This window comes from Orbicella franksi, chromosome 4 (genome assembly GCF_964199315.1).
Source record: "Orbicella franksi chromosome 4, jaOrbFran1.1, whole genome shotgun sequence".
In the NCBI taxonomy this organism is placed as follows: domain Eukaryota; kingdom Metazoa; phylum Cnidaria; class Anthozoa; order Scleractinia; family Merulinidae; genus Orbicella; species Orbicella franksi.
The window spans coordinates 26,039,885-26,053,249 of NC_138148.1; the positions used below are offsets into that span (position 1 = coordinate 26,039,885).

The 13,365-nt window shown below is 39.1% G+C and overlaps 2 protein-coding genes across 3 annotated transcripts; one reads left to right on the forward strand and one right to left on the reverse strand.

The window, feature by feature from the left end:
• Positions 1 to 2,452: 2,452 nt before the first annotated feature.
• LOC145485237 (uncharacterized) lies at positions 2,453 to 11,274 on the reverse strand. Of its 2 annotated transcripts, none has more exons than XM_081463939.1 (6): positions 11,051 to 11,274; positions 9,798 to 9,884; positions 6,564 to 6,632; positions 5,609 to 5,620; positions 4,477 to 4,645; positions 2,453 to 2,536 (listed from the first exon to the last, which is right to left on the reverse strand). In XM_081463939.1, the coding sequence occupies exons 1-5, from the start codon at positions 11,186 to 11,188 to the stop codon at positions 4,520 to 4,522; spliced, it is 432 nt and encodes a 143-aa protein (XP_081320065.1). In that variant the 5' UTR covers positions 11,189 to 11,274; the 3' UTR covers positions 2,453 to 2,536; positions 4,477 to 4,519. The 2 variants fall into 2 exon arrangements, with proteins under 2 accessions (XP_081320065.1, XP_081320064.1); XM_081463938.1 differs by having other exon boundaries at positions 2,511 to 2,592.
• LOC145485242 (uncharacterized) lies at positions 11,274 to 13,340 on the forward strand. Its single transcript, XM_081463946.1, has 2 exons — positions 11,274 to 11,514; positions 13,040 to 13,340. Exons 1-2 carry the CDS (start codon positions 11,296 to 11,298, stop codon positions 13,160 to 13,162), a joined length of 342 nt encoding a protein of 113 aa, XP_081320072.1. The 5' UTR covers positions 11,274 to 11,295; the 3' UTR covers positions 13,163 to 13,340.
• The last annotated feature ends 25 nt before the right edge of the window (positions 13,341 to 13,365 follow it).

A 13,365-nucleotide genomic window follows, 5' to 3' on the forward strand; every position in this document is an offset into this window, starting at 1 on the left:
CCTGGGCCCCTATCCACTCGTCTCAACAGAAACGAAGGGTCTGGAGACGGAAATAGTGCGGGCGATGGTTTTATGGTTGGGCTACAAATTTGGGAGAAGTAAATATGCATTATCATTAGAGCATCAAGAATATAAAATTAGAAAATTGTAAAAAAAACAAAACAAAACACTCATTTTTGGTAGATCATACAAATAAGGTGGTCAAAAAATGCTATTAAAGTGAGTCCCGGGGGAGGGGATACTGGGGGCTACTCCCTTATATGGGCTATATGGGTATGTGCTGCCCCAAAGGGTATGGTTTTTCAGCTGTTTTGGTCATAAATAGGGTATCGATTTTAGCCAGTTTGGTCGTAAATAGGGTATGGTCTTTGCACTCTAGCCTTGATATGGGTATGTTTTTAAAAAGAAGCCACTTTTTCGCCATTATCAAAAGGAAAATCAACAAAAGCCCTTCACAAATTATGTTTACAGTAATTTAACTTTGGTCTGAACTAGGGAACTTATTATAATAGAGGTCTGAAGCAGGGTTTTGATTTAAGGGTTAGGTCATAAATAGGGTTCCGAATTTTTGGTCACGTCATAAATAGGGTAGGGAATATCGCAGATTTTGGTCATAAATAGGGTAAGGGTTTTGGGAAGCAGGCCGCACACCCCCACCTGATTTTTCTGGGAGTACCACCCCCCAGGAGGGAATACTCCATATAATGGTCTATACAGGAAGGCTCTGTCTGAATGGGGTACCTTTTTCAGACTTCAGGATATAGTATATTATTGGCATTATCTGCCAATCTAGTCCATAATTTTAGCATGTTTTAGTAATTGTACATTCAGGATATAAAAGGGTAGGGAATTCACAAGTTGAGAAATATGAAAGGGTAGGGAAATCTGTTATTTAGTACGGGCCTTTAATTGAATCATTTAATTTTTTAGGATTACCTGAAAATGGCGAGATGATTTCCTTTTTTGGTGATCAGATTCATAATACAGGCCAGTTATGAAAGCATGTGATGGGGGTACCTTTTTTCAATTCAAAGCATATGAAAGGGATACCTTCTCTATCAAAATGGTATACAAAAGGGTAAGGGGTCGGACCTCAGACCTCAGGGCGGAGCCTCCCCATATAAAACTTTGAAGAGTTGCCCCCATCCCCCGGAAAGTGAGTAACAATGGCTGAACACTATGTGTTGAGCCAGCTACGAGTGTGAGAGAAACCAACCACAGCGAGCTCCCTACAAAAAAGACACAAGGCCAATATTCTACTAGTACAAGCAAGCTTGGTTTGTAAGAGATTTATTGGACAAATGGAAATGCTTAGAAAAAATGGCACGATCACAGACAGCAAAAGCATAACAAACTTCAAGTGTGCATCTCTGATTGAGGGCCAGCTAATTTGTGTTTACTCACTTCTGGCATTAAACAAAACAGAGAGTTGGAAGACAAAGAAAAGGAATGGTTTAGACGAAAGCAAGTTCTTTTAGAAGCATAAGCCATAAAACTACCAGAAATCCTCCAAGAGTGATCATGAGGGATCATTAAGGACAGTACCTGATCTACCTTAGAGAATATTGGACCAGCAATACAGCAATCTGATTGGCTGATTTTAGTAATTGGCCCTCTGAACTAGATTAGCCACGTAATGATCAATAATACTGAAAAATTCCCAAAGTTATTAACTTTTTCCTAATCAATAAACTGTAAGATTACACAGACTGTATATTAACTGCATCAACATTTCATATACTTCATCGAACTGTTTTACAGGGTTAGATACAAGCTTTTTCAAGGGGAGGGGGAGGGGGTGGCTGGTATCTTGGGTTTGCAAAATCAATGGGACATGCCCCCAAAATGGCAATTTGAGAACTGGAACTTTATTGAAAACTGTTACACCAGAAATACTAGCAGTGCCACAAAGTAAAAATTATGAAGAGGTACCTGTCCAGAGTGTTTGCTTTTATTTCTTCCATAATGATGTTCACGATTTTTTATTTTCTTTTTCATTCTTTGCCCCACCAAAGAGGGAGTGGAGGGTGGGTAGCCACCCAATCCACCCACCCTCCTCCCCCTGAATCCATCCCTGGGTTTAATTTCTCCTTTGTTGATTTACCAGCAGTGTGATAACTTCTGCAAATATAAGTTGTTTATTTACATTTCATTTTGAAAACATTAGTTCTTCATACTCATATTTACATCTTGTCTACTGACTGGAGAGCCTATTTTGTATTTTATGTCATTAATGTATGCTCAGAGATTTGTTGAAGCTCATTTTGTTAACAGCCGGAGAACTTGCTTCTTTGTTTCATATTGTTAAGTTTAGAGAGTTCTATTATGCTATATTTTCTTTCTATTTAAGACATAACATCCCTTCCAAATATAACCTTGAACATTCTTAAAGAAAAATCACTTCCAAAAATAAGTGAACATTATCATTCTGTCAACTCTTCAACTTTTCCATTCATGGCATGAATTTTTCCCTTGAACATGTCCAGCCATCTTTTGTAGACACAAAGTCAGGTGACCAAGCTTGCTCAGGACTGTACTGAAAGAATATCAGCCCAGGATATCATTATATGTACAGACCTTGCAATGCTTCACCTGTGGACAATGCATTAGTTTAGCTTTGAGCTGCAATCTAGCTTAGACATGCTTCTCAATAGACAAAATGAATCTTATGTAGAATGGTTAAAAATCCCTGCCTGTGTGGAGGTAGTCACAACCAATGTGCTATACACAAGGAGTGACCAAGATATTGAACTCAGGAATACCAAGGGCAAATCCACCTAGTGGCAGAAAGGAGAGCTTGAATCCAACCAGTGGCTGGTCAAGGGCAGGGCCTCATGACCCAAGGGGGGGCCTGGCTGCCAAAATACTCAAGGGCCTGGGCTCAACACTAACTTTTCAACTTACTAGCCAAGTGGCTAGTGACTACTTAGATGTTACTAGCCAAAAACATTTTTTTTACTAGCCAAGCGTGAGGTTGGCTACCTTATTACATAAAATTTTTGCGACACGTTTATTTCGCGATTCGGGGGTGCACATAATTTTGCAACACTTAAATTCGCCATTTTGCAAAAATTTGTATTTTGAATCACTTTAACTTTGCATTTTTGAGTAACACAAAATTTGTTTCCCTGGCAATGTTACTTAAACATGTCTTTGAATTTAGTAAACTGACTTTATCAAAGGTACAATAATGTCAAAAGTACCAAAAACACAATGGCAGGACTATATGTCAACAGTAACATAATGTTTTATGTTCCCGACACTTACTTATTTGCATCACTTTAATTTTGCAATTTTTTTTAAATTGCGAAATTTGCAAAATTAACGTGTCATTAAAATTTCAGGTAGGTCCAATAACAGCAGAATTACTAGCAAGACTTGAAAGCACAATGCAAGCAACTCTCTTTAATACATAATGTTAACTTGGTAATCATACTGTACTTAAACTAGTTTCGAAAAAGTTCCAGTTCCCAAAAAGACTTTCGGGACCCTGTTTTTCTCTGAGACTTCCTTGGAAAAAGAGGTCACTGTAAAAACTGTCGAGACTTCTTCACAGACAGGTGCCCTAGAAATGTTTCAAATTAAAACAAAACAACTATCTGAACAATACTGTAAACTGTCTTGGCAAAATTCGACAGCTGAAAATGGCTAATTTAAATGTCGAAGGAACTAAATCTTTCTCATCTAATTATTTCTATAGTGGTAAGTCTGTAAGTATGCATACAATGACAAATCACCCAATCCATATATTGTTACGCTAAATGAAATGTTATCCCTTTACAGTTCCACACTATTTTGCACATGAAAAAAATTTTGTAACAAAAAAGAGCATTGCCGTGTGCTTTCAGAAAATGTTGTCTTGTTTGTCAAATATTTCTTTCAACAAAATTAACATGTTCAGTTCCCCGTTTACATGCCACACAGCGAAAAGTAGACAGATGTGCTGAACAGCACATGCCCAGTACCATGATATGTCCACAATTCTGACATAATCATTAATTGTTTCCGAGAAAAGTGTAAATTTGCGTTTGTCTTCCCTGACGAAGACAGAAACTAGTTCAGCCAATTTCATTTTGTTGACTAGCCAAAGTGGCTGGTGGAAATCAAAAACCTACTAGCCAAAACTAAATTTCTACTAGTCTGTGGCTAGCTGGCTACCGTTAGTGTCGAGCCCTGAGGGCCAAAGGGCTGAAAATGGGCCCCATTTTATAAAATCAATTAAAGGCCCTAAGGGCCAGAACAATTTGGGGGATCCCACCTTAAAAAGAGGCAGTGCATAACATCTGTAAATGTCTTACAATGATAAAGAAGACTGGGTCTGACACTCCACATGACAACTCCAGCATGCTAAAACACTTGACCATGCTGCCTCTTTTCGTGTATATTCTCCAGTCAATGCTCCCCATGCTTGGTTGATAACTAAAGAAATATGCATTGGTTTTTGAAAATATATCAATTATTTACTGTAAAAATTACCTTAAGTTAATATCATTCACTTGTCAGGTGAATAATACTGGTATCAACTGGTTGGCTTGTCCAATACTGACACAGGTGCAAGTATTCTGTTTTTATTGGTTTCCACTATTTGTCCATTCATGATCATTTCATCTAAGATCATGTGCACTTTGTCCAGATTGAACATTATCTTCACAAAGGTCAAAAGTCAAGGAAACCATCATGTTTTTCACACATTTATCGCCTGACTACAAGTGATCCTTACAAATGGTAAGTGATCCATAATGCTGGAGTTAATCCTAATCTCTGTAGTGTTAACCAACTAGGAGTATACAAAGTTTCCATTAATGCACAGGTGTGCATCTTATATGCACAAAAATTAAAAAAAGAAAAACACACAGTTTTTTTCACAAAGTACATCCTTGGGACACAGGGAAAAAGTTCTGAAAATTTTTAGTAACAGGTGATCATGAAGGACCCCTGAAAAGCAAAACGAACCCCCAACTCTTTAGTACTGGGGGTCCCAAGGACCCTTAAGGGTCCCAAGAACCCTTAACCATCAAAACTAATGGGAACTCTAACAGTTAACCCATTTATACACCTGGGAGGAAGAGGTACTACTGTCAGAGTAACATCACTTAAGATTGTATTAACACCAGCCAGGGCTCAAACCTGAACTGCTTTATCTGGTGTGCTAACCATAAGGCCATCAAACATCCAGAGGAAGAAAGGGTGAGCTCTGATTCTGCTGCCCTCCTCCCTTTTCAAGCATGTAAGGGTCTATCTCCACTTCCCTCTCTCCCTCTCCCCCTTCCTTCCTCCCCCCTTCTTCCATTTCAGCACCCCTGTATCAAAGCTAACAAATTATTCCATTTACAAGCAGTCACCTTAGAAAGCCTTTCAACCCAACATTCAACATAAAATTATCCATTAGTTTGTGATGTTAATATCTACACTCAAACTTTTGTTCTTCTAGTACCACGCAAAAAAGAAATATGCGATGAGACGTTTGATGCATGACCGCCTTTTAAAAACCTCCAGCAAGAAACTCCTTCAGATATTTTGACCAGTACATTTAAACTCCAGATCACTTAATGTAAACAAACTTTCCAGTATTTTGAATAAAATGTAACTGGCTGATTTAAAAGGATACATCCAATTCACACTGAAAATAAAACAACAAACAGGCTATATTAGAACAACAAATTTGTTTGTGAAATTAATCATGATTACTTTATTCCAAAAGCAAAATATTGTGCAACAACACAGTCGTCATCATCATTCCTCATAGCCCCCAGTGGCGCATAGGGCAGCGCAACAACACAGTGCGTGAAGCAAAGGAAACATGCCTAAGGGAAACCCTTTAGTCAGGATTTGAAAACAGACTGGTATCCAAAATTTTACAAAGCATGTAGGTATTTTCCTTAGAGGTCTGGGAGCACCCTCTCCCAGGGAATTGTAAATTTAAGTTGAGATTGCATTCTTTTGTACTGGACATTTGATTGGCTGGATTTGAAAATGTTGGAATCTATTGCTTCAGTTCAGTCTGCCATCTGATTGGTTTTGATTGTCTGGGTGGCCCTGTAAAATCTATTAGACTTAGTTAACTGTCAGAAGTAAGAGTTATCACTCACAGTACATTGTAGGATGCTACTGTGTGGCACTAAATTTTTGCGGGAGTGTATTTTTGCAACTTGTTTTTCTTGCTGGGTACTAATTTTTGCAATTTGAGCTGCATGCAATTAGCCATGTTCTAAACGAGCAGTGGACTGGGCACGAGTATTAAAAATCGATTGAATTGAAAAATGGGACTCACCATCTGAAAGAGCAGTCAAACATTAGTAAGTTTACCAAATCTGAGAGTTATTGGTTTAAACGTAAAGGCATGGTACACTTTTAAAAATCGCTAAAATAAGAGAGCTAAATTATATGAATTTTTCAGTTCAATCGATTTTAAATATTCATACCCAGTCCCCTGCTTGTTTAGAACATGGCTAATTGACAAGTGAAACCTGTTAATGTTATATAGGAGTATCCCAGCACCCTCTAGGGAACCATGCAGGACATATCATTAGAGTATAAGAAATTGAACATAAATCAAAACTCACCACACTCGAAAAATAACGATCCAATGTTTCAACAAGGGTGTGGATAAACTCCAGAATTGATAGCTCATTCTGCAGAAAGACACAATATTGTATCAACCTAAGCTGGGCTTTATGAGAACTAGCCTGTACATGGCCATGAGCAACCTGGACTGTCTGAGAATCAGGCTTTAGGATGACTAAGGGCCTGCTTACATGGAGAGAGGGTGCCCCGGCTAACCAGGCTACCCGGCTAACTGAGCAATCCTGGGAGGGCTAGCTTCTCATACGTTTCTTTAGAAAACACATTGAAGCATTTACATGCTACACAGGGTAGCCCACCTACCTGGGGCACCCTGTCTACTTGCCTGGGGCACCAAGCTAGGCGGGATAGCTTTTTACCATGTAAACAGTTCGTGCTAGGCTATCCCGGCTAGCCGAGGTGAGATAAACCAAAAAAACATGGCGGCACAAGGTGAATTTTTTCATAGTTACCATTTGCCAGACTGAGTGTTATCTGCCGAACAGAATGACAGTCAATCTGAAGAGATCAATGTAATAGATGAGTCTCAGGCAGAGAACAGGTCCATGCCTGTGCAGGAAGCTGAAATAAGATGTCAAATAGTTTCTTTGGCCAGCTATTTTGTTTGTTGTGCTTAGCGGCCACTCAAAAGATAGCCCACGCAGCCCACTCACCGTCCCAGTTAGGTGAGTTGCATGTACATGTAAAGGCAGGCTATGTGTCAACCCTTCTAGCCGCGTAGCCCGGTTAGCCAGGGCACCCTCCCTCCATGTAAACAGGCGTTAAGCTACTGCTATAAACTTGAGACAAACTTGAAAACTTGAAAAAAGTAACAGACAGTTAAAGTAAAGTATCAGTTGAGTACCAGTGAAGTATCCGATATCAAGTAGTCAGGTCAATTAGTATCGGCAGAGCATCAGATTATTCAGTATGGATTCTGTGAGGCATGGGTGAAGTGTTAATGAATTAAGTATCGCTGACCTTGGTCGATAATGCACTCAAACCTGTTTTAAGCAGCCACCTATTTACCAGTTAGTGGCCACTCCTTGTTAAGCAGCCAGTTATTAAAGTCTCGAAATTTTTGAAAGTAAAATACAGTAAATAAAACCCCTACTAATTGGCCAGCTCCATTAAACAGCTGCGGCCAACTTTTGGTTGTCCCAATGAGGGTTTTTCTATTGCCTTTACACCCATTAAGGTATCAGTAGGGGGAAAATTTGCAATTTTGCATAATTTTACTTTTTTAAGCAGTTGGATAAATCTTAAAGTAATCTTTAAGATAAAAAAAACTCCACGAAAAAATCTTATATCTGCCGCTAGTTATTGCGCAAGAAAGATTGTTTTGCATATTAATTACTTAATTGAGAGTTGACAAGTTCTGTCAAATGAATTAATTATCGAGGCAAGATGTCACATGACATCAAGATCATGCTGAGTTGACACGCGATTGGCGCGCCATAATCAGTGGCGGATGTCTTCGAAGAAGACAGAGCGATCTTGCCCGTTTTCATCGGCTAAAGAAAGGCCAAAGAAGGCGAAAAACACTTTCAACAAAGAGTGGGCCGCTAAATTAGTGGAAAGCGGCAAAGGGTTCGTTTTACAATCAGGAAAAATTGCTGGATGAACGCGACAACGATCGCAATCACGAAGCCAGCGAACAAGCCAAAATGAGCGCAAGCCGTGCTAAAATACTGTTGCAAGAAACTGTCGAAGCAGAGGAGATTGACGAAGAGAAGTGGACGAAATTGAAAGGCAGATCGATTGTACAAAATTAGAATCAGCAGTGCAACATTTTTTTTTTCTTACCCAGCTATTGTCATTTCTTCCAGTATCTTTGCCTTTGCATCAACATCAGTCGATGTAGTCCCGTTTACGACGTCCTCTCCAGCGTTTCCCTTTGTGCGCTTGCATTTTCTCGGGAGCCTTCTACAGGCCTTTGGCATGTTAACAGTGACATGGTCATAATTTTGAAGATTAGTCAACCGATACGTAAAATTTCGAACGCTAATATGGTAAATCAAAAGATAATTTCACGTTTACTAACTTTGGAATTCTGACTTCACACATGAAAAAGCGGTTTATTCACTGGTAAATAATTTACCGCGTGCCGTCGCAGAAATTTGTACCTGTTCCATGTTAACTGTCACAGTCCTATTGTTATACAGAAAGTTGATTCCTCTGCGGTGTCTCCCTTGGTGTGATAATCTCATAACACTTGGATGCCGCCGAATTTTATTTTTTCTCTGTTTCTCGAAAGTAAAAAATAGGCGAGTTGTACATGCCTTTCGAGTTTCAGGTCGGCAGCCCCTGGACCAAATTGGCTGAAATTCGGAGAGAATGTTGTCAGAACGATCGCCGACAAAACCGTGTCTGCGAATTCTGATTACTCTTTTCATTAAAAAGTTATGCCTTTTTTTCGCGGGCAGTCCTATTTTTTTCCCTTTTCTAACTTTATCCTCTTGTAAAATAATAACAAACGCATGTGCCAAAAATCTGAGACACGGTTTTTGAGGTCAATGTGTGAAGAAACGGATGCCATGTTAATCGTTTTCTCCGACCTAAATTTAGTGGGCATATACCTTGATTTATGGGTTCGTGAAGCTTTGTAAATATATTCACATTTTCGAAACACGGTAAATTTTTACCGTTTTAAACAGGTCAGGTCATAATCTGTAGTTATTAAGCTTCCAGTAAATATACGGTTTATATGGGTTTTTGTTAAAGCCACGAACGCTAGAGCGGACCGCGCGGATGGTCAAATGGGTTATACTGATACCTTAAACAGCCACTCCAAATTTAAAAACTTTGTTTTGGAAAAGGTGATGGCAGGTAAGAGTCCGATACAGTAGAAGGTGACGACTGATAAAAACATTCAAACACATGTTTATCATGATTGTCTTGAAGTGACTCTATGTTCACCAAGAAATTAACCCGATGGTGAAAAATATTCAAGATACCCCAGCCTCTATTAAGCGGCCAACCCCTATTAAGCTTCCACCTCCCATTTCCCCTCGGGTGGCCACTTAATGAGGGTTGGACTGTATGTCAAATGATTATCGACCAAGTATCAACAGACTATTGACTCGGACTGACTGTCCACTGACTATCGACCAACAGTCAGTCAATGTGTCAACTAACTATGTCAGGCAACACTACCTATAGTAAACATGATCCGCAAAGTGTTAGCAAAGCAGCCAGCTGGCTGTATTCATAAGAAAGGGAATAGTATAACTTGCCTCATCTGAATCAACACCAACAATAAATAACAGTGAGGCATATCTTCTGTAAATGACTTTGAAATTCTTGAATTCCATAAAAGGACACTGAAAGCAAGAATAGGATAATTTTATATAAACTGACTTCTAATGAGGATCTGAGATTAAGTGCTTAATCAATGAGAGCAGTTACCCACCAAACTTTCTTGCAGATTTTGATGATCAAATAAAGAATTTCACAAGGATGCCCACTACATGTAATATAAGAGACAACATTCACCAACTCTGGCAGTTTAAATGGCTAATAGACCTTTCCACAGTTTCTCACACCATCTTGTTTGGGGAGCAAATATATGGGAAATTTTGGGTGTAGAAAGATTGACATTTTGAAATTCTAAAGAATCACAATGTAAACTGTAAGATAACCAGTAGAGCAATTCACTGAATGATCAAATCTGAAGAAAACAGGTGTACTGTGAGACAGGAACCACCTTTCAAATTTTCTACTCAAAAATCTCTAAATTTGACCAGACCTGGAAACTTTCTTTCACAGTAAAATCTATGGAAAATTAACAATTTAATTCCGGCTTTCTTAGCTAGTGTGTAGCTTCACTGTATCCCCGGAGGGGGGGGATACTTTTGGGAATTTCTGGGTGGGGATGTGCCACTGGGACCCTGGAACCCTTAGCCTATACCAGAGCTAGTTAAGCTGAATTTTGCTACCCTATACTAGAGTAAACTCCCCAAATCCCCCTATCTGTCGACACTGTTGAGGCTGATTTGCGTAAATTTAAACTTGTCGATTTGATTTTTTTATATTGTTGAGTGGCAATTCCTGGTTTCCTTAGTCTAGATAAAATCTTTAACCAACTAGTCAGTTTTGTGAAAAGTTATACCCTATTCTAGACCCAAATGCTCTGATTTATATACCCTATCCTAGAGTAAACTGCTTGAAAAACATACCCTTCACAGCTGCAAATACCTACCTATATAGCCCATATATGGCAGTGCCCCCCCCCCCCCCCCCCCCCCGCTAGGGACTGTATCCTTCCAAATAGTTTATCAGTATAAAATTAATTCTCTGACTTGGTATAGTTAGTATTAAATTCGCAGATATTTCGAATCATGATTCCAATATTCCCTGAACTATTAGACACTAATTCCCCTACTTTTCCACCGTATTTACAGCAATTTTTTCCGTGTTTACCCTTCAACCAACATGGCGCCAGAAACCGTGAAAAGGACCCCACATCAAGATCAATGTCATTCGTCACCTGATCGTCGCTTCGTGCCAAACATTTTCGCGTTATTTCGGCCTCCAAATTCGTCCTTTCTTCAAGTTCCAAGTATTCATAGTATTGGGAAACCCGAGTATGCCCTTGCTTGTTCACAAGTAGCAGAAATTTCAACATTGTAACGCTTTTTCAAGTACCACTTTCGCTTTTTTGAGCTCAAGTCAAAATATCACCAGGCGTTGCTTTCTCCGTCAGCATGAAAACGAGGCGCCAAAACAATAAAAATGGCGACGAAACTGACAGTTGACGTTGACTCCATCGAAATAATTGAAAAAGATCAGCAGGATGATACTTACAGCTTTAAAGAGTGCAAAAAGATTGGAAAACACTTTCTGGATGAATTGAAGGAAGCTATTAAAGTCGACCATTTGCCAGATGTCGGAGAGCCTCGAGTTAAAGCGACGAAATATCTCGAGGAAACAGAAATTTTACAACTTTTAGAAGTAAGCTAAAGCTTTTTTTTACAGCTCTGATTTACTTTTTAATCACCTATACAGTACTCAGCAATCTGGCAAATAATATGTCACGTGTCATGGGTCAAGACTCACTAACTCCCTAGAACAAGCAAAACTCACTAACTCCCTAGGGCAAGCAAAACTCACTAACTCGCCAGGGAAACAATAGCCTGCATCGCGGGTTACTAGCATCTGCGAAGTAGCACACAAATCCTTGTTCTAGACCCCTGATGAAGAAAACAAACACTGGAAGTTGCTTTTGAAATCTTTCTCAATCCTAATTGGCTATTGCTGATACTCCCGCAGAGCCCACACACAAGAAAATATTATTGCAAAAAATTTATAGAGGTGTTAAAAAATACAAAGCAACAGATAAAAATGGAAACCATGCAGACCTTTAATGCATACCACCAAATGGTCAAACGGCTCAACTCAGCATAAATGTTCTCCTAATAAGACAGCATGAAATGACCTTCACAAACAAGTGTGAAGCAAAAACAGGTTGAGACCAAAATCCAAAAAAAGAATGTCACGAACTGTAGGAGTCTGTGTAATTTAGCGCAATTAAAAAAATATTTTCAGACGAACCAAACACCAAAATGAAGTTTCCATTTAAAACCTGTTGAATGATCTCTGGGTTTTTGTCACTCGTGATGGAAATAGCTGGAATACCCAAATTGGTCAAAGACTTGAAGTACCTAGTTCTCCATCAGCAATCACAACGGCCGCTTGGACCATGGGGTTTGTTATTTCAGATGTCTGTGATGATCACTGAAATGTTAAGAGCTTTCCAAAGCCGGTGGGTAGATTAAAAAACATTTTTTCTCTTGGAAGAATGATCAGGGAGGAGATTGGTCACTTCAAACCAAGATTTCATCGCTTCAAAAGCTGCGTTCTAAGTACTTCTCACAGGGGATCCTTTCCAGTTATAGTTATGGGAGATTCTCTTATACCCAATGAGATCGATTTATTGCCAGTTAAACAATTGCTTTATGAAGAAACCAATCACACATGACTACTCAGATCCTAGTAGTTCATTAGGGGTCTCAGACAAGGATTTGTGCCCTAATTCGCAGATGGTTATATACAAGTAAGTTTCTGTCTGCAACGCAGGCTGGGGAAACAGCAAATTGAACTTTCAACTCACACGTGATCAGGTCATGCACCTTGAAACTTCAGCAAATGTGTGTGCCAGCGAAGGCTAAGCAAATAATTTTTCGCAGTTTGGTCTGTGAGTTTGAAAGTATAATAAAGCACTTAATGACTGGCCTCACAGGAAACAGTGAGTTTTGTTTCCCTTTGACCCTCAATGTATCCCTGACAGCTTCTCCTTGGGGAACCTTGAGAGTCTCAGGGAAACAAAATTCACTGTTTCCCTTGAGCCCAGTCATTAAGTGCTTTAAGTAGCACCCCTATAACCAAACCTGTATCCCTTTCCCCTCCGGGTCTTTACTGTGCATTCATGCGCAAAAAAAAATTGAATTTATGTTCTTTTCATCTTTCTTTTTTCCAGGACTTAATTGCTAAGCTTGTCTTTAAAAGGCCAGAAAAACCAATAGACTTTCTAGTTAAAGAAATGGAAGAGCTGAAGAGAAAGGGAACAGAAAAGAGCCAAGACGATAATACAGCTTACTGACAAATTATCTGTGAGATTTTTAAAATATCAAAAGACTGCATTAGACTGCGTTAGACTGCATGGTGTAATTATCATGTCGTTTATAAATTACATATTTTTTTACAAAAGGTTGAGATTTTGAACTTTCTGAAAAATAAAGTTGAGCAAGTCTGAAGAGAATAAATATATTTTAAAATTTGATTCCAGGGTCTCGATTTAAGAAA

What these genes read in the sequence shown, in the direction of transcription:
- LOC145485237 (XM_081463939.1), bottom strand. Translation starts at nt 11,188, where the DNA reads ATGTTGAAATTTCTGCTACTTGTGAACAAGCAAGGGCATACTCGGGTT. An exon ending in TGGCACGAAGCGACGATCAG is followed by an intron (nt 9,885 to 11,050) that starts GTGACGAATGAC and finishes TCTTGCTTTCAG; the next exon opens with TGTCCTTTTATGGAATTCAA. An exon ending in TTGGTGTTGATTCAGATGAG is followed by an intron (nt 6,633 to 9,797) that starts GCAAGTTATACT and finishes GTCTTTCTGCAG; the next exon opens with AATGAGCTATCAATTCTGGA.
- LOC145485242 (XM_081463946.1), top strand. Translation starts at nt 11,296, where the DNA reads ATGGCGACGAAACTGACAGTTGACGTTGACTCCATCGAAATAATTGAA. An exon ending in AAATTTTACAACTTTTAGAA is followed by an intron (nt 11,515 to 13,039) that starts GTAAGCTAAAGC and finishes TCTTTTTTCCAG; the next exon opens with GACTTAATTGCTAAGCTTGT.